Source organism: Hipposideros armiger, unplaced genomic scaffold (genome assembly GCF_001890085.2).
Source record: "Hipposideros armiger isolate ML-2016 unplaced genomic scaffold, ASM189008v1 scaffold_345, whole genome shotgun sequence".
NCBI classification, from domain to species: Eukaryota; Metazoa; Chordata; class Mammalia; order Chiroptera; family Hipposideridae; genus Hipposideros; species Hipposideros armiger.
Genome location: NW_017731695.1, coordinates 618,389 through 640,799, shown reverse-complemented (window position 1 = coordinate 640,799; position 22,411 = coordinate 618,389). Strand labels below are relative to the sequence as shown.

At 38.4% G+C, this 22,411-nt stretch overlaps 1 protein-coding gene and 1 pseudogene across 2 annotated transcripts in view; one reads left to right on the top strand and one right to left on the bottom strand.

Moving 5' to 3' along the window:
* Positions 1 to 855: 855 nt before the first annotated feature.
* MCM6 (minichromosome maintenance complex component 6) overlaps positions 856 to 22,411 on the top strand; it is a 37,762-nt gene continuing 16,206 nt past the window's right edge. Inside the window, exons 1-10 of one of the 2 annotated variants that reach the window (XM_019661337.1) lie at positions 856 to 1,074; positions 4,665 to 4,811; positions 9,840 to 9,950; positions 10,614 to 10,863; positions 12,960 to 13,125; positions 13,406 to 13,551; positions 14,296 to 14,446; positions 17,093 to 17,234; positions 20,963 to 21,104; positions 21,811 to 21,918. In XM_019661337.1, coding sequence (XP_019516882.1) covers positions 968 to 1,074; positions 4,665 to 4,811; positions 9,840 to 9,950; positions 10,614 to 10,863; positions 12,960 to 13,125; positions 13,406 to 13,551; positions 14,296 to 14,446; positions 17,093 to 17,234; positions 20,963 to 21,104; positions 21,811 to 21,918 — 1,470 coding nt within the window. In that variant the 5' untranslated portion in view covers positions 856 to 967. The remainder of the gene's footprint in view (positions 1,075 to 4,664; positions 4,812 to 9,839; positions 9,951 to 10,613; positions 10,864 to 12,959; positions 13,126 to 13,405; positions 13,552 to 14,295; positions 14,447 to 17,092; positions 17,235 to 20,962; positions 21,105 to 21,810; positions 21,919 to 22,411) is intronic. The other variant, XM_019661338.1, reaches the window with a different exon arrangement.
* On the bottom strand, positions 11,852 to 12,058 carry LOC109392713 (protein transport protein Sec61 subunit gamma pseudogene; annotated as a pseudogene).

Genomic DNA, 22,411 nt, shown 5'->3' with positions numbered 1-22,411 from the left:
TTTTTTAACTAAATGGCCAATGGTATGTTTTATTGACATCAAATGGAGATGGGATGGGGGAAAATACTGGTTCTGTGAAAATACTCCCTTTCTCCATTAGTGGCATGCTCATTCAGCTTTTATCTTATATTCCAGTAAGTTATTTTGCTCTCACTATTTAACAAAAAGAGAACAACATAAAAATCCTTGCATACCTTGTTCGATTGGAGAATTTTAATGTTTTTCATTTATCATTGTAAAACCAAGGACAATTTTATAACTTTTTTTGTACGTAGCTGTTACATGTAGGGCAATGTCTTTAAGTAGGGATAAATTACTCTAAAAGAAATGAATCCTAGATAGTTTTCCCTTCAAGTCAAGCGTCTTGTTGTTTAAATAAACTTCTTGTTTAAAAAAAAAAAGAAAGCAATAAATCAACAGTGTCAAATATTTCGCTGATTTTCCCGGGTCAGCACTACCAGAATAACGATGCCAGCTTCCCATCCCCGGTACTGTTTATACATCAATGTTGGCTCTTTGTAGACGGCTCTAATTAGACGGCTCAAACTGAAGGTCTGAGTCTTACTCATTTTTCTCTTCCATAAAGCCCAACGCTTACTGCTCAATTAATAGCAGTGGAATGATTTGAAGAACACTTGAAAAGGCACGCAAACAAAGATACGGCCTTTTCAACTTGCTCTAGAAACCAAGTTCCACGGGACCCGCACACTGCGCAGGCGCACAGGCTGACCCCAGGGTTCCACGAGGTTTTTGCTTTTGGCGCGAAATCCCCGCTCCGTGGGCGGGGCCGAGTTAGTTTGGCGCGAAATCGCTGGGCTCCTGCTTTACGATTGGCTCCGACCATTCCGGGTCACCAGGGGGCGGGGTGAAGGCGGCAGCAGCGGCGCGCGCAAAGCTGCAGCGGCTGGAGAGAGGAGACTCGTGGTGGTTCAGCGTGTCGGCGGAGGTCCCTCGGCGCTAGACAGCGATGGACCTCGCGGCGGCAGCGGAGCCGGGCGCCGGCAGTCAGCATCTGGAAGTTCGTGACGAGGTGGCCGAGAAGTGCCAGAAACTCTTCCTGGACTTCTTGGAGGAGTAAGTCGGCGGTCTGCCCTTTCTCGCCGAACTTCCCCGAGCCGCCCCTCCCAGGCTTTGGAGCCCGGGGAGCCCCGTGCCTGGGGGGGCAGGGGTGGGATGTGTGGCTGGTTGTTGTTCCGGAACCGAGGCTTCACGCGCCTTGGAGAGCGGCCCGAGCCCCACTTGGGGCTTAACCTGGCCCCGAGTAGGGCCTAGGACGGGTTGGCCTGGTTTCCAAGGGTGAAGTCCATGGCGAGCCCTCCCTCAAACTCTTATTGTGCCCGGTGCCCCATGCTAAGCGGTTTACTCCCATCATTCAGTCTTCACAACCTTAAGGCTGGTGGTCGTGTAGCCCCTGATTCCCTGTGCGGAAGTTGAGGCTCGGGGAGGATAAGTAGGTTGTCCAGCTAGGCCCCGCGTGGGCAGGGTCGAGTGGGGGGCCGAACTGGCATTGGAATCCTGGCAGAGGCCCGAAGGGACTGAACAGCCAGGACTCTGGTGTGGGGGGCATCGAGGTCCCTGACAACCCTTGGAGCCTGTGGTTTCACATGCTGGAGTGACGGTGAGCCTTATCCTGCTTCAAAGCAGCTCAGCAGACTCCCTCCATCCCTCCCTCCCTCGTTTTCCTTCCGAACCTCACCCCCCACTTTGTTTTCAGTTGCCTTCTGGGCTCCGGGCCTCTCGTAACCCCCCTCCCTGGCTTTCCACCACTGCCACCAGTTACTGTTCTTAGATAGTGGAGGTATGCATTTCTTTACTTGAGAGGAAGAATGCTGCTGCTGCCGGAATGAAGCGTAAACATTTTGGATTCTTTCTTTAATTGTGGTAAAATACGCATAACATAAAATTTACCACTTTAACCTTTTGTAAGAGTTCAGTGGCATTAAGTACATTTACCTTGTTATGCAGCCATTATCACCATCCTTCTCCAGAACCCTTTTCCTCTTCCCAGACTCAAACTCTGCACCCATTAAACAATAACTCCTTTTCCCCCACCCCCTCAACACCTGACAACCCCCATTCTATTTTCTGTCTATGAATTTGACGGTACCTCATCTGCTTGGAATCATTAAATATTTGTCTTTTTGTGACCAGCTTATTTCACTTAGCATAATGTCTTCAAAGTTCATCCGTGTTGTAGCACGTGTCAGAATTTCCTTTTTAAGGCTCAACAGTATTCCACTGTATGTATATTTTCTGTGTCCATTCATATGTCCATGGAAACTTGGGTTGTTTCCACTTTTATTGTGAATAATTCTGTATTACAAAATTCTGATTCCCTTAAAACCATAGTTTAATGTATATTTCCTACCTTTGGCAATTTTATTCTCTGCATGACATTCATCCTAAAAAGCTCACGCAGTTAAAGACACACCTCCTTTGTGAAACCCGATAAACCTTTCAGACAACACCAGTCCTTTCTTTCCTTATGTTCCCAAGTTGCCATTCTCCATTATATCTGGTAATATCACTTCCAGTATCTTTACCTGTCATCCATTTCATCTTCAATGTAAATCCCATCCTTAACCCCACCTAGTCACCACACCACATTACAAAGTTCCGCAGTGTTTCATTTCAACAGATAATATAATTACCTTCACTACCTTGCAGTATACCATGCAGCTAGATGCTAGGGATAATGATGAACAAAACAAATAATCCCTGACCTTCGTTGGGGAAAAAAATGTTAACTCTCTCTCAAAATACCAACTTTGATTTGCCATTGCTTATGGAAAAAGTCCAAATTCTTCACAGCTCCTCTTTTCAGTTTCATCTTCCACAACCAGCCTGTCATCATCCACACTCCTTCCATACCTTTTCTGACATCTGTAACCAGTCTATCTACTGCTTGTTTTCCTTTCAAATTTTGAGAGTATTTCAAGGCTGAATGCCAATGCCACCTTTTATATGCATAAAGCCTTCCTAGTGTTAGGTAGAATATTCCCCTATCAGATTTCTTGCACTTCCACCTTTTTTCCCCTCCTTTCTGTTTTTATTTTATTGTGGCAAGAACACTTACATGAGATCTACCCTCTTTACAAATTTTTAACTGCAATACATTGTTGAGTATAGGTACAATGTTGTTGTACAGTACGTCTCTTAGAGCTTATTTATCAGGCTTGGCTGAAATTTTATACCTGTTGATTAGTACCTCTATGTTTTCCCCCATCCTTCAGCACCTGGCAACAACTATTCCACTTTTTGATGGCATGAGTTTGACTATTTTAGATATCTCATGTAAGTAGAATCATTATTTCACTTAGCATAATGTCTTCAGGGTTCATCCATATTGACACATATTGCAGAATTTCCTTTTTTAAGGCTGAATAGTATTCCATTGCATGTGTATACCACGTTTTATTTAATCATTTGTGATCGACGTATAGGTTGTCTTGTACCTCTCGTTAGTAGGAGTCCCTCCTGAGAGTTTCAACGCTAGAGTCATTTTCACTTTCAGTTACCTCTGGCATAGTACTTTTGTAGTCGTTCAATAAATCTTTTAAGAATTAGAACATGCTGTATTTTTTTTTAATTAAGATTTTATTGGGGAATTGGGGGAGGGGAACAGACAAGTTGCCGTTCTTTTGTTCTTCATTCTAGTTGTGGAGGACGTTGCTTCACTGGACCATGTTGGTATTATCATTGTGTTCTTCCCAGTGAGGCAGATTGGTGGACAGCCGCTCATGGTGGCTCTTGGCAGCTCACACCGGCTGCCGGCCGCTCATGCTGGTCACCAGCCACACACGGTAGCTTATGGCAGACCACTACAGCAGGGGCTGCAGCCTACGCTGTTGCTGGCGACCCTGCAGCCCAGCTCCAGGTCGAGCTGTTGTTCACCATCTTAGTTGTAGCGGGCACAGCGTCACTGGGGCCCTGCCGCTCAGAGCTGGCATCCCAAGCCAGCTCTTAACCAATGGATCACTCAGCCAGCCCCAAAAATATGCTGTATTTGAAGGAGAATTGATTTTTCCTCAAAACTAATCTGCATATTATGCTAAAAGAACAAAAGGCAAATATGTGTGTATGGTACTTTTGGAAAAAACACACCAGCTTTATTTTGTGTGTGTGCATGTTTCCATTTTCCTGAGGTCTTGGACAGCGAAGAACCTTGTTTCTGTGTATTTTTATTCTTAAACCAACAACTAATCTGTCAGTTTTCTCTATAGAAATTGAGTTTTTAAATTTTAATCTGAATTTCTTGATTTAACATTTCCCAATTTTAGTTATAGAACAGTAATAAAAGAATACCATTTTAGAAAATGTTAAATCAAGAAATTGTGGTTAAATCTGAAGATCCAGTTTTTCTATGTTCTTTGCTCCGCATAAAACATTGTACAGTCATTCATTTAATCTTCACAGTAGTCTTATGAGGTAAAGTGATGTCCTAATCTGTTTTTGTTTGGTGTTGTTTTAATTTTTTTCAAACAGGAGAGTGGCCGGTTTAGAGGGAATAAGTAACTTGCCCCAAGTTACACAACTATTATAAAATAGACCTGTCTTAACCTAAAGCTGATGATCTTTAACCAATACACTGAATTATCAGGCATGTGGATTCTTCTTTTTACTGCCTAATTCTTCAGTTTAATGTGACTTGCATGTTTCTATAGATTCCAGAACAGCGATGGAGAAATTAAGTACTTGCAGTTAGCAGAAGAGCTAATTCGTCCTGAGAGAAACACATTGGTTGTGAGCTTTGTGGACCTAGAGCAATTTAACCAGCAACTTTCCACCACCATTCAGGAAGAGTTCTACAGGTATGGTGTATTAACCTTCTTGACTTTAAATAAGCATTGAGCCTGAGGAGGCCAGCTCTTTTTGGACTGGAAGTGTTCATTTGTGAGTCAGAAGGGCAGCTGTCACAGAGGCCCTTTGATACAGCCAGTCCTCAATTTAGTATTGCTCTGAACTAATAATTTAGGCCTTTCTAGAGCTGTTTTTCACATGCAAATGTTGAAAACCTTTGCTTTCTATATAGTTTTCCTAAGTGTTTTTTTAATTACTTTTAATTAAAGTTCACGTTATATATAAATATATATATATATAATGTGATATGTTGTTAGCAAAGTTACATAGATTTCAGGTGTACAATTCTGTAATACATCATCTATATATCACATTGTTTGTCCCCCACCCAGAGTCAATTCTTTCCATCATCATATATTTGATCGCCTTTACCCTCATCTACCACCTTCTCTCCCTCCTTACTGGTAACCTCTAAATTATTGTCTGTGTCTGTGAGTTTTGTTTTTTCGTTTGTTTTTCTTGTTCTTTTGTTGTTTTCAGTTTTATATACCACATATCAGTGAAATCATGTGGTTATCTACTTTTTCTATCTGACATATTTCGTTTAGCTTTATAACCTCAAGGTCCATCCATGTTGTCGCAAATGACACTATTTTATCTTTTCTTATAGCAGAATAGTATTCCATTGTGTATATATACCACAACTTCTTTATCCAATCATCTATCGAAGGACACTTTGGTTTCCATAGCTTGACCACCATAAATAAAGGTGCAATGAACATCAGAGCACATACATCTTTAAGGATAAATGTTTTCAGATTTTTTGGGTAGATACCCAGGAGAGGGATTGCTGGGTCATATGGTAATCCTATTTTTAAATTTTTGAGGAATCTCCACACTGCCTTCCATAGCAGCTGCACCAATGTGCATTCCCACCAACAATATATGAGGGTTCCTTTTTCTCCACACCCTGTCCAACACTTATTATTTGTCTTGTTGATGATAGCCATTCTAACTGGTGTGAGGTGATACCTCATTGTGGTTTTGATTTGCATTTCTCTGATGATAGTGATGTTGAGCATTTTTTCATGTCTATTGGCCATTTGTATGCCCTCTTTGGAGAAATGTCTATTCAGGTCCTCTGCCCATTTTGTAATTGGATTGTTTGTTTTTTTGTTGAGTTGTTTTGAGTTCCTTATATATTCTAGATATTAGTCTCTTATCAGAGGCATTGTTTGTGAAAATCTTCTCCCGTTTGGTTGGTTGCATCTTTATTTTGTCACTGGTTTCTTTTGCTGTGCATAAGCTTTTTAGTTTGATATAGTCCCATTCATTTATTTTAGCTTTTACTTCCCTTGCCTTTGAAGTCAAATTCATAAAATCCTCTTTGAACCCAAGGTTCATAAGTTTAGTACTTAATGTTTTCTTCTATGTAGTTTGTTTCAGGTCTTATGTTTAGGTCTTTGATCCATTTTGAATTCATTTTGGTACACGGTGACAGATATCAGTATAATTTCATTCTTTTGCATGTGCCTTTCCAATTCTCCCAACACCATTTATTGAAGAGGGTGTCTTTTCTCCATTGTATGTTTTTGGCTTCTTTGTCAAAAATTATCTGTCCATATTTACGTGGGTTTATTTTTGGGTTCTCAGTTCTATTTCATTGGTCTGTGTGTCTGTTTTTCTGCCAATACCATACTGTTTTGATTACTGTTGCTCTGTAGTACAAGCTGAAGGCAGCGAGTGTGATACCTTCAGCATTGTTCTTTTTTCTTAGGATTGCTTTGGCTATTCGGGGTGTTTTGTGGTTCTTTACAAATCTGATGATTTTTTTTGTTCCATTTCTTTAAAAAATACCATTGGGATTTTGATGGGAATTGCATTAAATCTGTATATTGCTTTGGGTAATATGGCCATTTTAACTATGTTAATTCTTCTAATCCATGAACACGGAATGTCTTTCCATTTCTTTGTGTCATCTTCAATTTCTTTTAAAAATGTCTTATAGTTTTCAGTGTATAGGTCTTTCACATCCTTGGTTAAGTTTATGCCTAGGTATTTTGTTGTTTTTGTTGCAATTGCAAAGGGAATTTATTTTATTTCTTTTTCTGAGGTTTCATTGTTAGTATATAGGAATGCAATGGACTTTTGTACATTGATTTTGTAGCCGGCAACTTTACTATATTTGTTTATTGTTTCTAACAGCTTTGTGGTGGAGTCTTTAGGGTTTTCTATATATAGCATCATGTCATCTGCAAAAAGTGACAATTTAACTTGTTCATTCCCTATTTGGATGCCTTGTATTCCTTTCTCTTGCCTGATTGCTCTGGCTAGGACTTCCAATACTATGTTGAAAAGCAGAGGTGATAGGGGACAGCCCTGTTGTGTTCTTGAATGAATGTAGAACAAAGAGCTTCAGTTTTTCACTATTAATTATGATATCAGCTGAGGATTTGTCATATGGCCTTTATTATGTTATGGTATTTTTCTTCTATACCCATTTTGTTAAGTGTTTTAATCATAAATGGATGTCATATCTTGTGTTTTCCTAAGTTTTAAGAGGATCATTTACTTACTTTGTGTCAGGCATTCAGTGCCATTGCTGTCATTCATTTGGTTGCCCACGCCCACGCCCAGTCATCGGTGTTTTGAGAAAGTTTATGTGGATCCTGTTCTTGATCAGGGATGTCTTTACAGCAGTGATGTTGTTGTTTTTCTTTAAAGTTTCGTTTTTAAAAAAATTTTTTTTATAAAAGTAAGTGTAATTGTATTGGGTCGTCAGGAAAGTCATGACACAGTTTTGTATTGAAAAACATAGAAAAATATGTCATGACTTTCCCGACGACCCAATAGAAAATTTAGAAAATAGAGAAGAATAGGGAGAGTAACATCATCTGCACATTTGTGATCCCACCACCCATAGGTAACCATCATTAGCAGGTCTGTTGCAACAAAGTTCCAAGAGCCTTCTGGGTCTGCAAGTGCAGCATTTCCTAAGGATCTCCTGACACATTTTGATGTATTTCCGCTTAAATGTAATTATTGGGATCATACTATATAGATAGAGCATCCCGCCCTTTTCACTTAACATTATAACATATTTTTCCACATCATATAAAATACCTTGAAAACATTTTAATAACTGATTAGTATTTTTTGACAGAAATTAGTCATTGTATTTAATAATTTAGGCTTTCGTTTTAATTTTAATTGCTATAGAGAGCAACAACATCTTTTAACACAAATCTTTGTATTTGGATTAAATAAATATGAAAATCTGTATATATAAAATCAAGTTGAAATAAACATTGTGGACCACTGTGAAAGAAACACAGACCTAGGAGTTAGGAGATTGAGGCCTTGTCTCCATGTTTCTAGTCGTATTTGACCATCAAGAATAATTGGAGAGATAAGCAGCAGAGTTGATTGTGAAACTATGCAGCAGGAAAAGTTGTCTTGACAAGTGAGAGGAAGGGAGAAAATCAGGGCTGGTGGTAGAAACACCTATGCCCATACATCATGCACAGGCCATGCAGCAGTTGTGTCTCCTGAAAGTACCTAATTTTTCAGAGGACTTCAGATCCCCACTGCTTAAACCAAGCTCCAGCAGCTATTGGAAACTTATATCAAGAGGACATGGGCTGGCCGAGTGGCTCAGTTGGTTAAGAGTGTGAGCTCAGCAACAGAGTCGCCAGTTGGATTCCCACATGGGCCAGTGAGCTATGCCTTAGCTGAGCTACTGCTGATCTGCCAACAGGAGCCAGGATGGCTCAGCTGGTGAGAGCACATGCTCCTAACAACAAGGTTGCTGGTTTGACTCATGCATGGTATTGTGGGCTACACCCCCCCACAACTAAGATTGAACACAGCACCTTGAGCTGAGTGGCCTGGAGCTGCCGACTGGCGGCCCGATGGCAAACTGGACTTGGAGCTGAGCTACCTGCGCCCTCTACAAATAAGATTGATGGACAACAACTTGGCTGTTACCTTTCCCCAGTTCCCCAATTAAAAAATCTTTTTTAAAAAAGGATGTGCACACTGCAGTTTAACCAGTCAAATGGGACGTTCTGCCAGTTTGCTCTCGCATCAGTACATGCATTCCTCCCCTGCCCTCATCCACTTCTTGTCAATCAAGAATTAAACCTAGGGCTGGCCCAGTGGCTCAGTCAGTTAAGGGCGTGAGCTCTGAGCAACAGGGTCGCTGGTTCAATTTTCACATGGGCCAATGAGCTGTGCCTGAACTGAGGTGGTGAGAGCGCGTGCTCTTAGCAGTAGGGTTGCTGGTTCGACACCTGCATGGGATGGTGGGCTGTGAGCGCCCCTCAGTCCCAACTAAGATTGAACACGGCACCTTGAGCTGAGCAGCCATGAGCTACCTGCAGGTTGCCAGATGGCTCAGTGTGCAACAAGGTTGCCAGTTTGACTCCCTAATGGGATGGTGGACTACATCCCCCTACCCCCCAAGCTAGATTGAAAGCTGCGACTGGCTTTAGAGCTGAGCTTATGCCCCCCCACAACTAAGATTGAAGGACAGCAATTTGACTTGGAACTGATGGGTCCTGGAGAAACACAATGTTCCCCTCCCCCAATTCCCCAATGAAAATCTTTAAAAAAAAAAAAAAAGAATTAAATCTAGAAAAATATACTCGATCTGGACACCAAATGGAAGGCTGCCTTGCTAGATTGTAACCCCCTCCCCCCCAGATTGTTCAGAGGTGGCATCATCTTGGACAGAGGAGTGGCCTGCAGTGTGTGTGCTAAATGATTATTTTTAAAGATAATAGGTATTCAGGTATAGCATTTTATCTTTGGTGTTAATTTTTTCTTAGATCTGTTTGTGGTGGGATAGGAGAGGATTGAAAAAGGCTCCTAAACCTAAATTAGATAATAGAGATGTCCTGCATAGTTAAATGCTAAGGCTTGGCTCTAACCAGATGAAATTAATTCATCTCAGCTGTTGGCAAGCATGAAGGGGGAAGGAGGCCTTTGTGATAAGCTTCTTGAGGATGTCAGTTGATCTTTTTTTATTTGCTTTTCAGAGTTTATCCTTACCTATGTCGGGCCTTAAAAACCTTCATCAAAGACCGTAAAGAGATCCCTCTTGCCAAGGATTTTTATGTTGCATTCCAAGACTTACCTACCAGACACAAGTAAGAAACCCTTCTTTGGAAGAAAGGGAATTCACCAAATAGTATAGGCATCACTCAATTTTCAGAAAACTCAGGAGGTTATAGTCTCAGATCTGTAAGTTATACCCAGTTATCCAAAAAGTTTATTTTGGAGAAATAGATTTTTCTGGGGAATTGAGATGGGAGGTAAGTTAAGTGAAGCAATTTCTGAGTAGTGTAATATTTTTGTATACATTTTAGGGGACATTTTGGGGGAAAATGAGTCAAGCAAGAAAACATAAAAACTGAGAACAGTCACAGAAATTCATGAATTGTTGGAAATTTTTCGTCAAAGCTTAAATGGCATAACTTTTAAACAGTTTCCCCTTTAGTGGTTATTTAAAGAATTAATTTATTGGAAGAAATTAAAGTAATATTTTGAAAACTTTACTGAAATTACTTAAGTTACCAAGTTATTTTATATAAAATGGGTTTGTGAAGTAAAGGTGTTTCTGAACTTCTGAGTCTAAAATTTTTTTCCCATGATAACTTTACTATGAAAGTAATATGTGCTTTTTTTAGAAATTGTAGATAAACAAAAAGGGTATTTGCATATAAAACAAAAGCAGAATCATCCTGTTTTATAATTAAAATTTCATTTCTTTGGTGTCCTTTATTCACCAATGAGACATCTGTTTTAAACAGAATTCGAGAACTCACCGCATCCAGAATTGGTTTGCTAACTCGCATCAGTGGGCAGGTGGTACGGACTCACCCAGTTCACCCAGAGCTTGTGAGCGGAACTTTCCTGTGCTTGGACTGTCAGACAGTGATCAAGGATGTGGAGCAGCAGTTCAAATACACACAGCCAAACATATGCCGGAATCCAGTTTGTGCCAACAGAAGGCGATTCCTGCTCGATACAAATAAATCAAGATTTGTCGATTTTCAAAAGGTATTGATTAACTTCTCTTAAGGTCAGATTCAGTCTGTGCTAGTAATTCACTTCTAGGCACCTGCAATTATTGTTACATGCTTATTTAGGCAAGGTTAAACTCAGTTTTTATGTAAGGCAAGGTTTACCAAATGAGACTACAGATTTAAGCTAAAAACTTAATATAAATTTGTTATCAGTACATAAATGTGTTTTAACCTTTAATAACTTGGATTGGAAGCTCCTCAGACTGTGACAAAATGTATTTGTTAGAGAATAAGCAGTAACTATTATTATCTCGAGTTAAAACTTTGGAGAAGTAGAGACTTGTTGGTGTTTGTGGTTAGGAGGGAGGAAGGCATGAATAAAAGGTGCGAATGGCCATGTTAGTAGCAGTGAGGATTATCATGATTGAAGCAGAGGAGCCACATTGGAGATCATCTGAGAGATGATTTGGCATGAGGCATGGAGGTACGTGGAGCCTTAACTAAGGTTGAGAAGTTTGGATCTATCTGGATAAGTAAGGGAAATATATTTTCAGGGGATATGAATTTTTTAAGGAACATTAATGAGACAGTGGTTTGTATTTAACAAGAGACTAATAATTAGGCAGTTGTTATATCTCAACCTGGGTTGAGGTTATAACTCAACCTGGGCTAGAGCTGAATGATAGCAGTAAGAATGAAGGTAGGGAAGAGGGTGTCTCAGATCTCTGCAGGACTCAGGAACTCTGGGATATCCAAAGGCGAAAGAAAAGTTGCAGCAGCTCAGGTACTAAAACATGGAGGAATGAGTACCAGACTAAAATAAATAATATTTAATTCGGTTTTTAGTCCTTTTTGTGTGTGAAATTATTTTAATTCAGAAATGGAAAACATTTTGGAAGGGGGGGAAAAATGAGAGAGAAACACAAAATATATAGGCAAGCTTTTACTCTATGAGTGTCTTAAATCCTTACTTGTTCACTAATCCATCCCCAAAATGAAAAACCCTCCTCTAAAAAAGTATTTCAGCCACCAACAATAATGTTATTAATAGGGATATGGATCAATTTCACAAAAAAGCCAGTGAATCCCATTATAGCAAATCCTATTGCTGTTGCTGTGCCAATATTCTGGAATTCTTTTCTATCAGGTTTGGTGCATCTTTTAACCAGCTGAATTAAGTCCTTCACAAACTGCCAACTTGGCTCAGCAAACCACATTACCTAACCCATGATGCTGTTCACCAACACCTCAGATCAGTCCTTTTCTTATATTAATTTGATACTTAGTTTATAGGAAGTACACACTCTGTCAACAATTTTGGGTAGGAGATGCTTTATATTTGAAAAAGAACATGATATAACAACCCCATACAAACTGAATAGATTGGGTCTTAGTTTGACAAAAAACGTGTAATAAAGGACATTTTTGACAATTGGGAACATTTGAAGATGGACTAGATAATAGAACACATGGAATTATATATTTCATTCTTTGGTGTGATAATGGTATTGTGGTTACATATATTCTTAGGAGATGAGTACTAAAATATTTAGAGATGAACTATCTTGATTTTTACAGTTTCTTTCAAATAATATGGTAAAAATGTGTGTGTGTCTTAAGTAATGTTAACAGTTGCATTGAGGTGGAGGTTGAGGGTATAAAGGATGTGAAATTTTTCATAAAAATTTTCTGAAAATGTAGAGGAAGATGGAACATAGAACATATTTAACTGCATAGTCAGTTTGAATAAAGAAAAAAAAGAATTATTTTTTAATGAGCGTAAAAGTGAATATTTTAAATAGATATAATCTCTTAGTAAACTGGAGTTCAGGGTAGAGAATTTTTTTTTTTTTTTAGCTGAGCCTTCCTGCCACCTGTTGGCAGCTCAGCAGCTGCTCAGCTCGGGCCGGGACTCGAACCGCTGTTGCTCAGAGCTCAAACTCTTGAGCGAGTTCTTAACCAACTGAGCCACTCGGCCAGCCCGAGAATTTTTAAGATAAATGTTGGCACATATCAAAAGTCTGCAAACAGCAAGGTAGTTTAGAATATGCTAGTATTTGTGGCATTTAAGTTAGATTGTGTGGCATTTGAAAAAGAGCTCTTATTCTTGGCCATTTGTCTTTGTTACAGGTTCGTATTCAAGAGACTCAAGCTGAGCTTCCTCGAGGAAGTATCCCTCGAAGTTTAGAAGTCATCTTGCGGGCTGAAGCTGTGGAGTCAGCTCAAGCTGGTGACAAGTGTGACTTCATAGGGACGCTGATTGTTGTGCCTGATGTCTCTAAGCTTAGCACACCAGGTTGGTAATCTGTGGCTCAAATTGAACAAATTCTGTTTCCTGAACTGCAGAGAATCTAACTTCTTGTACCTCCCTTGTCTTATTTTGGCTACCAGTCAGAAAGTGAATAAGAAAGTATAGTAAGAATAAAAGACAAATTGATTTTGCTATAAAAGATACTGGTCTAAAAAATTTCGGTGTAAATGAAATCTTTGGATTTATAGGTTTCATTTATTTGAGCAATTTGGATTCTCAGCACCTTCAATATTTGAGCTGTGAAACAACTTATTTAATTTTTCAGGAGCACGTGCAGAAACTAATTCTCGTGTCACTGGTGTTGATGGATATGAGACAGAGGGTATTCGAGGACTCCGGGCCCTCGGTGTTAGAGACCTTTCATACAGGCTGGTTTTTCTTGCCTGCTGTGTTGCGCCAACCAACCCAAGGGTGAGTCCTCTTAATAGAATGGCAGAGCTTGAGAAAGATACCCTGTAAGGCTGCCACAAAGTTAGAAGTTTCTGAAACCTCTAAGTTCTCTAGTCAGTGTTAAAGCTACGGGGTTGAGTTGAGATTTGTTTTTTAGTTTTGAAACCAAATCTTTTCATGTCTGTCTTTCTGACCTTGAGGAAAAGTCTTACTTGTTTTCATATATAAGAACTCATTGCTTTAAATGCATTGTTAATTTCTGTCATACTCCTAGAGAAAGTACAAATAGAAAGATTTAGTGTTCTGGGAAGTAAGTTGCTCTTTTCTGAGAGTGATGGACCCCTCGTGTTACAGTTGTTCGGAACTTGATTCTGTGTCTTGAATGGGGAAAAGAGTTTGAAAATAGTCTAGTATTGGAAAAAGAGAAGTGAACATAATATTCTGTCACTTCATTTTCATCTTCCTATCATTGGCTAACATTTTATTATGGGTCCTCTCTTGAGCATTCAGATTTATTTAGCTAGCAATACAAAACAATGGTGGTTGCTTTTTTGTTGTTTTTATTTTACTGGACAAATGACAAACTCTTCAGGATCTTTATTGACATAGACCTTACTAGTTTGGGGATTTAAAAAAAAACAAAAAGAACTTTTATAGTCAACAGTTTCTAAAGTTGACCACCCAGACTATATTTTGTTTGTAGTTCCTTCTCTTTCACATTATTTTAACTTTCTCTACTAACATTTTTCCTTCTTTGTACCTCAGTTTGGAGGGAAAGAGCTCCGAGATGAGGAACAGACAGCTGAGAGCATTAAGAACCAAATGACTGTGAAGGAATGGGAGAAAGTGTTTGAAATGAGTCAAGATAAAAATCTGTACCACAATCTTTGTACTAGCCTGTTCCCTACTATACATGGTAAGAGTTCTATCCATTTGTGGCATAAACTTGAAATCAAAATAATGATTATAAAACAACAACTTGTGATTTATTAAAGCATACAGATCAGATTATGTAAGTTTTTTAGTGTATTAAGAGGGGGTTTTTTCAAGTCATTTATAAAAGGACATGATTACACCTAAAATGAGGTAACCTAGGATAGGCAAATTCATAGACAGAAAGTAGAAGGAGGTTACCTGGGGCGGGGGTGGGGGGAGAAATGGGAAGTTACTGTTTAATGGTAGAGTTTCTGTTTGGGATGATGAAACGGTCTAGAAATGTGTAGGGTTGATAGTTATAAAAGGTAGGGAATGTACTTCACTGAAGTGTACACTTTTTTAAAATGGTTGAAATAGTATAATTTTATGTTATGTATATTTTACCACAAATTTTTTTTAAAGGTCATTTAGTCTTTTTCTGCCTTTAAGGCAGAACTGCACATAAATATATTCTAATAGGCTACTTTAATATCCTGATCTTGTTTTTTAATTTTCAGAGGTGGAGATTTCATGATGTTTCTTGGTTACATGTACTGTGTCTCTACCTTTGGTGGTTTCTTTCATGTATTCTCGACTTTCGGTTGCTAGCTGCTCGCTGTCATTAAAATCCCCTTGTGTGTTGAAAGATATAACTAAATTGTCAGGCCTCATGCTGTACCCTTTTTTTTCTCCATCCTTACCTTTCACACTCAATTGAAGTTTGGCAAGAATGCATAAGATAATGGGTGTTTCTCTTAGGTATATATTTTTTAATCATTTACAATTAACCTTTTTTTCATCTAAATATTTGGTCACTGAAATTGAACTGAGATCCTTTATGTTACTAATTAATGCTGTATGAATTTTAGAAGGTCTCCCTTGTAATGTGTCAGGTTAAAATTTTATGCTGTTCGACTTTTCCCATAAATTATGGCTGCATAACAAATTACCCCAAAACTTAGTGGTGTGAAACAACAAACATCTCATACAGTCTGTGGGTCAGGAATTTGAGAGAGGCTTAGCTGGGTGGTTCTGGCTGACTTTTCAAGACATTGGCTGGGGCTGTAGTCATCTGAAGGCTTTACTGGGGCTGGAGGATCTGCTTACAAGGGGGCTCTCTTACACGGCTTACCTCTTAGTGCTGGTGGTCAGCTGGAAGCCTCCATTCCTTGTTACATGAGTCTCTTCCCTAGAGCTGTTTAAGTGTCCTCATAACACAGCAGCTGGCTTCCTCCAGAGCATGTGATCCAAGAGAGCAAAGCAAAGAGTAAGCAAACGGCTTCTCAGGACATAGTCTCATAAGTTACACATCTTCACTGCAACCATATGCTGTTTGTTAGAAGCAAGTCACTAGGTCCAGCCACACTAAAGGGGAAGATAGTTAAGCTCCGTCTTGAGATGAGGAGCATAAGAGAATTTGTGGACTCTAAAAACTACCACGCCTCCAACACATTTGTTTCATAGGACATGAGTCAGAGAAGTTTTGTTTGTGGAATGGATTTTTAAATTTTCTACATTTAGGGCCGGCTGAGTGGCGCGATGGTTAAGAACTCGCTTGGAATGCCAGAGGGCCCCGGTTCGGATCCCACATATGAGGGCCAGTGACACTTTGCAGCTAAGATGCTGAACAGCAGCTCAACCTGGAGCTGGGCTTCCGTGAGTCGCTGGCGACGGCATAGGCTGCAGTCCCTGTGGCAGTGGGTTGCCATGGGCTACTGTATGTAGCCAGCAGCCAGCGTGAGCAGCCAGCAGCAAGCGTGAGCGGCCAGCAGCCGCAGTGAGCGGCCGTCCAGAAGCCAGCGACTGATCTGCCTCGCCAGGGAAGAGCGCAATGATGGTGCCAACTTGGGCCAGTGAAGCAGCGTCCTCCACAACTAGATTGAAGAACAAAACGACAGCAACTTGTCTGTTCCCCTTCCCCCAATTCCCCATCACTGTTCCCATCCCCCCAATTACCCAATAAAAATCTTTAAAAAAAAAAAAAATTCTACATTTATGAAATGGTTTGTGTACTTGTGCCTAGCACTTTGTTGATGCAATTCACAGAGAGTCATAATAATTGTCACAGAAAAATATTTCTTTTAACAGCACATTTCTAAAGATCCAGCGTTATTGTTTTTTAATTGAGCGTTTCTTATATTGGATTTATAAACAAGTTCTTAGAGCATTTTATCTAATCCCTGTCAGTTCAGTTAGCGTGCATTTATCTTCAGCACTGGCACCGTTGGTAATACAAAAGAAGTCATGGACCATTTCTTCAAACTCTCATAGAACTGGAAGACATCTTGTTAGAAAGAACTAGTAAATGTAGTAGGCTGTGGTGGACATATTTATTTATGGGGAGAAGTATTTGAGGACTGCTGCATCGGGAAAAGCTTTATGTAAGGAAGTAGGACTTGTGAACAAAGAAAGGCTCATAGAATGGTGAGCATCTATGATATCTGCAGTTTAGGTGAAGACATTGGAACATTGGTCAGGTGACTTTAAGGTTACAGAGCAAGAACCAAGATCAGAAGCCAGGTCTTTTTACTTCAGTCTTATGCTTTGCTTCAGCTGTCTCTGCTCTTCTGATTGGTAAACTTGCCTTTTAGTTTCCCGTAATGTTGTTTAATCTCATGTTGAAAAACACCTTCGATTTTCGTTTCAGGCAGTGATGAAGTAAAACGGGGTGTCCTGCTGATGCTCTTTGGTGGTGTTCCAAAGACAACAGGGGAAGGAACCTCTCTTCGAGGGGACATAAATGTTTGCATTGTTGGGGACCCAAGTACAGCTAAGAGCCAGTTTCTCAAGTAAGTGTTTGTCTGAGGTAGCACAACAGGAAAAACATGTGCACAGTTTTTGGCTCTCTGCCTCCAAGAATGCAGCCAGTGTGCCTTTACTAGAGCAAGAGTATAAATTATGACAATGTTGAACATACAACTCACTTAGATTAAATACACCGTAATTTGTTTAACACAATGTAACAACATTTTACAATTTTTTGGAATAGGGAAAACTTGCCTATAATCCCAATTACAGATAGAACTCTTTTAATCTTTGTAATGTTTGAATACAGGAATATGTATTTCATGGTTGTAAATCACAGCATACATATTTTTAATTTTAATATACCCTCAATATTTTTCTATTTTCTTTATTTTTACAATTGTTTTTTGTACTATAACTTATAAAATCATTTCCCTAGCCTATTGTAATTTATTTTAATGATTTTACATATCGATACAGTGCACATCATGATGTGTATAAATTTTTATTTTTATTTTTGTTTCCTTTGGGTAAATTCCTAGGCAGAGGATTGCTGTAACTAAGAATACAAACATCTTTAAGGTTCTTAAACAAGACATGCTTTCCAAAAGCAGTGCTATGAGCATGAGATATTTTATGCTAACCTTATCAGCATGTGTACTACAAGTTCTTACTTTCAAACTTTTAAGAAACTTAGAGGTCAGAATAATAGCACCCAGTTTTTGAGCACCTGTTGTGTTCTTAGTACTGTATGTGTGTGTGTGTGTGTGTGTGTTATGTCGTATCCTTGCAGCACACAGACAGGCATGTAATATCCTCTTTTTTCAGACAGGAAAACAAAACTTTTTTGAGCCTCAGTAACTTGCCCAATTTCTCATAATGGACAAGTGATGCTGAGCCATGAGTATTAGAACTCAGATCTATTTGACTGCAAAGCATGTGTTCTTTATACTGTATCAAGATGCCTTTTTTGGGAAATTTATAACATGGCACTGTTAGAACATAGAACATTTTTACCTGGTTCGGAATTTTCTGATTAAATTTTTTTTGCAAATATATCAGAGACAGTTCTATTGGATTGTCAGAAAAGTCATGATGCATTTTTGCAACGAAAAACATAGAAAAAATACGTCATGACTTTTCCGACAACCCAATAGCTTTAAAGGTAATAAATAGTCCTATATTGAAAGGAATTCTTTTTTTTTACCCCTTCTGCTCCCACCTCCCACCTCCCTACCATCACCATGAAAAGATGTACTACAGTGTTCCCTCTGATAACAGTATTGTATTGTACATGATTGTCTTGGAAATAGCCATTTTAGTTGGGGTTTTTTGCCATCTTTATTGCAATATAATTTACATATAGAATTTGCCCCTTCAAAGTGCATAATCCAGTGGTTTTAGTATATTCACAAGAGTTGTACAACCATGATTGAAGTCAGATTAGTACATTTTTATCACTCCCAAAGAAATGTTGTACCCACTAGCAGTCACTCTTCATTCTCACCCCATACCCATAGGCCACCGCTAACACACTTCAGTGTCTGTATTTGGACATTTCATATAAATGGAATTATATACTGTGTGATCTTTTGTGACTGGCTTCTTCCACTTAGCATAATGTTTTCAAGATTTAATAATGTTGGAGCATGCATCAGTAACTTCATTTCCATTTATCGCCTAATCTATCATGTATACACCACATTTAATTATCCATTCATCGGTTAATGGACATTTGGATTGTTTCTGCTTTGGCTTTTATAAGGAGTTCTGCTCTTGGTGTGTAAGTCACTTTTTTGTGTGTGTGTGTAGTGAAATATACATCAGATACCATTTTAAACATTTTTACATGTAGAGTGACATTAAATACATTCAAATTGTGCAGCCATCACCACCATCCATTTTCAGAATTTGTTCATCTTCCCAAACTGAAGTTCTGTTCCCATTAAACAGTAACTCTTCGTATCCCCCTCCCCCAGCAACCACCATTCTACTTTCTGTCTCTGAATTTGATTATTCTAGGTCCCTCATATACACAGAATCATACAGCATTTGACCTTTTGTGACTTGTTTATTTCACTTAGCATACTATAATGAAGGGTCATCCATGTTGTAGAACGTCTCAGAATTTTCTTCCTTTCTAAGACTGAATTGTATGTATTTACCACATTTTGTTTATCCACTCAGCCATCCCTGGACATTTGGGTTGTTTCCACCTTTGGGCTATTGTGAATAATGCAGCTGTGAACGTGGGTATGCAGGGGTCTGTTCAAGTCCCTGCTTTTGATTCTAGGATAATTTTAGCTCTTAAATTTAGGTCCTTAGTCCATTTTGAGTTAGTTTTTATATATGGTTTGAAATAGGGGCCTGGGGTCCAACTTTATTCCTTTGCATGTAGATATCCAGTTGTCGCAGCATCAAGACTATTCTTTTGTCCCCTTAAATTGTTTTAGTACACTTGTCGAAAATCAGTTGACCATAAATATAAGTTTATTTCTGAACTCTCAACTTTATTTTATTAGTCTCTATGTCTAACCTTCAGTCAGTACCACACTATCTTGATTACTATGGCTTTGTATTAAGTTTTAAAATTAGAAAGTGTGAGTCATCCAATTCTTTTTTTTCCAGATTGTTTTGGCTGTCCTGGATCCCTTGAGTTTCTACATGAATTTTAGGATTAGCTTGTCAGTTTCTACAAAGAAGCCAGCTGTGATATTAATAGGGATTGCATTGAAATCTGTCGATCAATTTGAGCTTTAATAGCTTTTTAACAATATTAAGTCTTCTGATTCATGAACATAGGATATCTTTCCATTTGTTTTTAGACCTTTAATTTCTTTCAACAGCATTTTGTAGTTTTCAAGGTATAATTGTGCACTTCTTTGGCTAAATTTAATCCTAAGTATTTTATTCTTTTGATGCTATTATAAATGGAACTTTTATTTTCACTTTTGAGTTGTTCATTGCAAGTGTATAGAAATAAAATTAATTGTTGATCTATCTTCCAACCTTGTAAGAACTCATGTATTAGTTCTAAATGTTTAGTGGATTCCATAGGATTTTCTATGTACAAGATCATGTTATCTGCAAATAGTGATGGTTCTTCCTTTCAAGCCTGATTGCTCTGGCTAGACCTTTCAGTATAATGTTGAATAGAAGTAGTAGAGTGGACATCTCTCTTGTTCTTTATCTTATAAGGGGAAAGTATTCAGCCTTTTAACCATTAAGTATGATGTTAGCTGTGGGTTCTTATAGATGCCGTTTGTCAGGTTGATGGAAAGTCTCTTCTATTCCTAGCTTGTTCGGTTTTTATGAAGAGGTGTTGGATTTTGTCACATGCTTTTTGTGCATCTATTGAGTTGCTTCTTATCCTTCATTAATATGGCATGTTACTGATTTTTTTTGCTTCTAAACCAGTCTTGCATTTTTAGAATAAATCTCACATCTATTATAGTTTTGTCTTTTTATTTTTTTAAACACGAGACTTTATAGATCATTGTTGCTAAATATTATTAAAGACCTTTTTTAAAATTGTTATTTTTGTCATGTATGAACTTCACCTTATATTGACAGGAATGAATTTAAATCTATTTAAAAGGCCAAAGGAGAAAGGTTTCTCTTCAGTCTATGGCATACGTCTTTATGGATTGTTTATGTTTAATACCTCTCAGATTTTCTTTAAGAAATTTAAATTCTTAACTGACACAAATGCTGTCAGCTGATATTCCTGGAAAGGATGCATGATAGTAATGAATATGATAACCTTGAACAGGCACGTGGAGGAATTCAGCCCCAGAGCTGTCTACACCAGTGGCAAAGCATCCAGTGCAGCTGGCTTAACAGCAGCTGTTGTGAGAGATGAAGAATCTCATGAGTTTGTCATTGAGGCTGGAGCTTTGATGCTGGCTGATAATGTAAGAACATTTATACTCTTGGATATAAAGAAATCAGAATATCCCCTACCCTATCAGTAAAGGCCTGTAAGTTTTTATTGAAAAGATGTCCTTTACAAAAGCCATTTTTAGTAAATTAGTCCTAGTTTTATTAATCTAGAATTTAATTAGGATTGTCATCATTTATTAGTACTTTCTGAGCTTCTCTAGAATATATTGCCTGCCCTGAGTGTGTATGGTTGCTGTGATTAGAATTCCCAGCATTTTTTCTTTTCCAGACTGTAACACCTCTATGAGTACGTCTGTTGCATTTTAGGAGTATTTGACATCCATTAATTAGATCTGAGGTATATTAGTTGTAGCTATACGAGTACATGCTTCTAAACATTATGTTTCAATTTCACCCTTCACTTTCGCAGCCTAAAACTGATGCCAAGATGACCCAGAATATTTTGACTCAGATTTACACAAGATTTTTATGTTGAATAAAAGTGCAATTAATGACTATATGTTTTTTAGTCTTGCTCTTAGTTTAAAATGAGTCAAAAGCATATGGTTACTCCTAGTTCTGGGATCTATTAAACAATCTTTAATCAAGGGAGTGAGGATTGCCTACTTAGCTATCTTACAGTTTAGAGTATGGAAAAGTCTCAGGTGCAAACTTTGAGTTTACTTACCATTTGACACCTAAAAGGCAGTTTCTTATACTAGATTTGTTTGGGTACAGGGTGTATGTTGTATTGATGAATTTGATAAGATGGATGTACGGGATCAAGTTGCTATTCACGAAGCTATGGAACAGCAGACCATCTCCATCACTAAAGCAGGAGTGAAGGTATGTGTGTCCACTTCTGTCCCACTGCATCATGCCTTAGCCTTGTAGGTTAATGTAGCTCTAGAGACATCCCGCTGGATAAAATGTATTCTTTCAACATGAAATGATACTTGTTGACATGGAAAACAGCCCTGAGGATTATTAATCCAAATTATAGGAGCATTATAGGGTACTGTGAAAATGTGTTGCTATAACAGAAAGTAGAAGGTATACTGGTGAAATTTTTTAGTGTTTCACTTGTCAGAATTTTCACAAAGCTTCTATAGTTTTGATAAAGCATATTTCCAACTGTAACAAAAATAAAGTCAACAGATTATTTAAATGAAAATAATAAGTGCAGTCATACGCCCCATAATGATGTTTTGTTCAGCAATGGACCACATACATGATGGTGGTCCTATGAGATTATAATGGGGCTGAAATTTTTCTATTACCTAATGATGCCTTAATCCTTACAATATATATATATATATATATATATATATATATATAT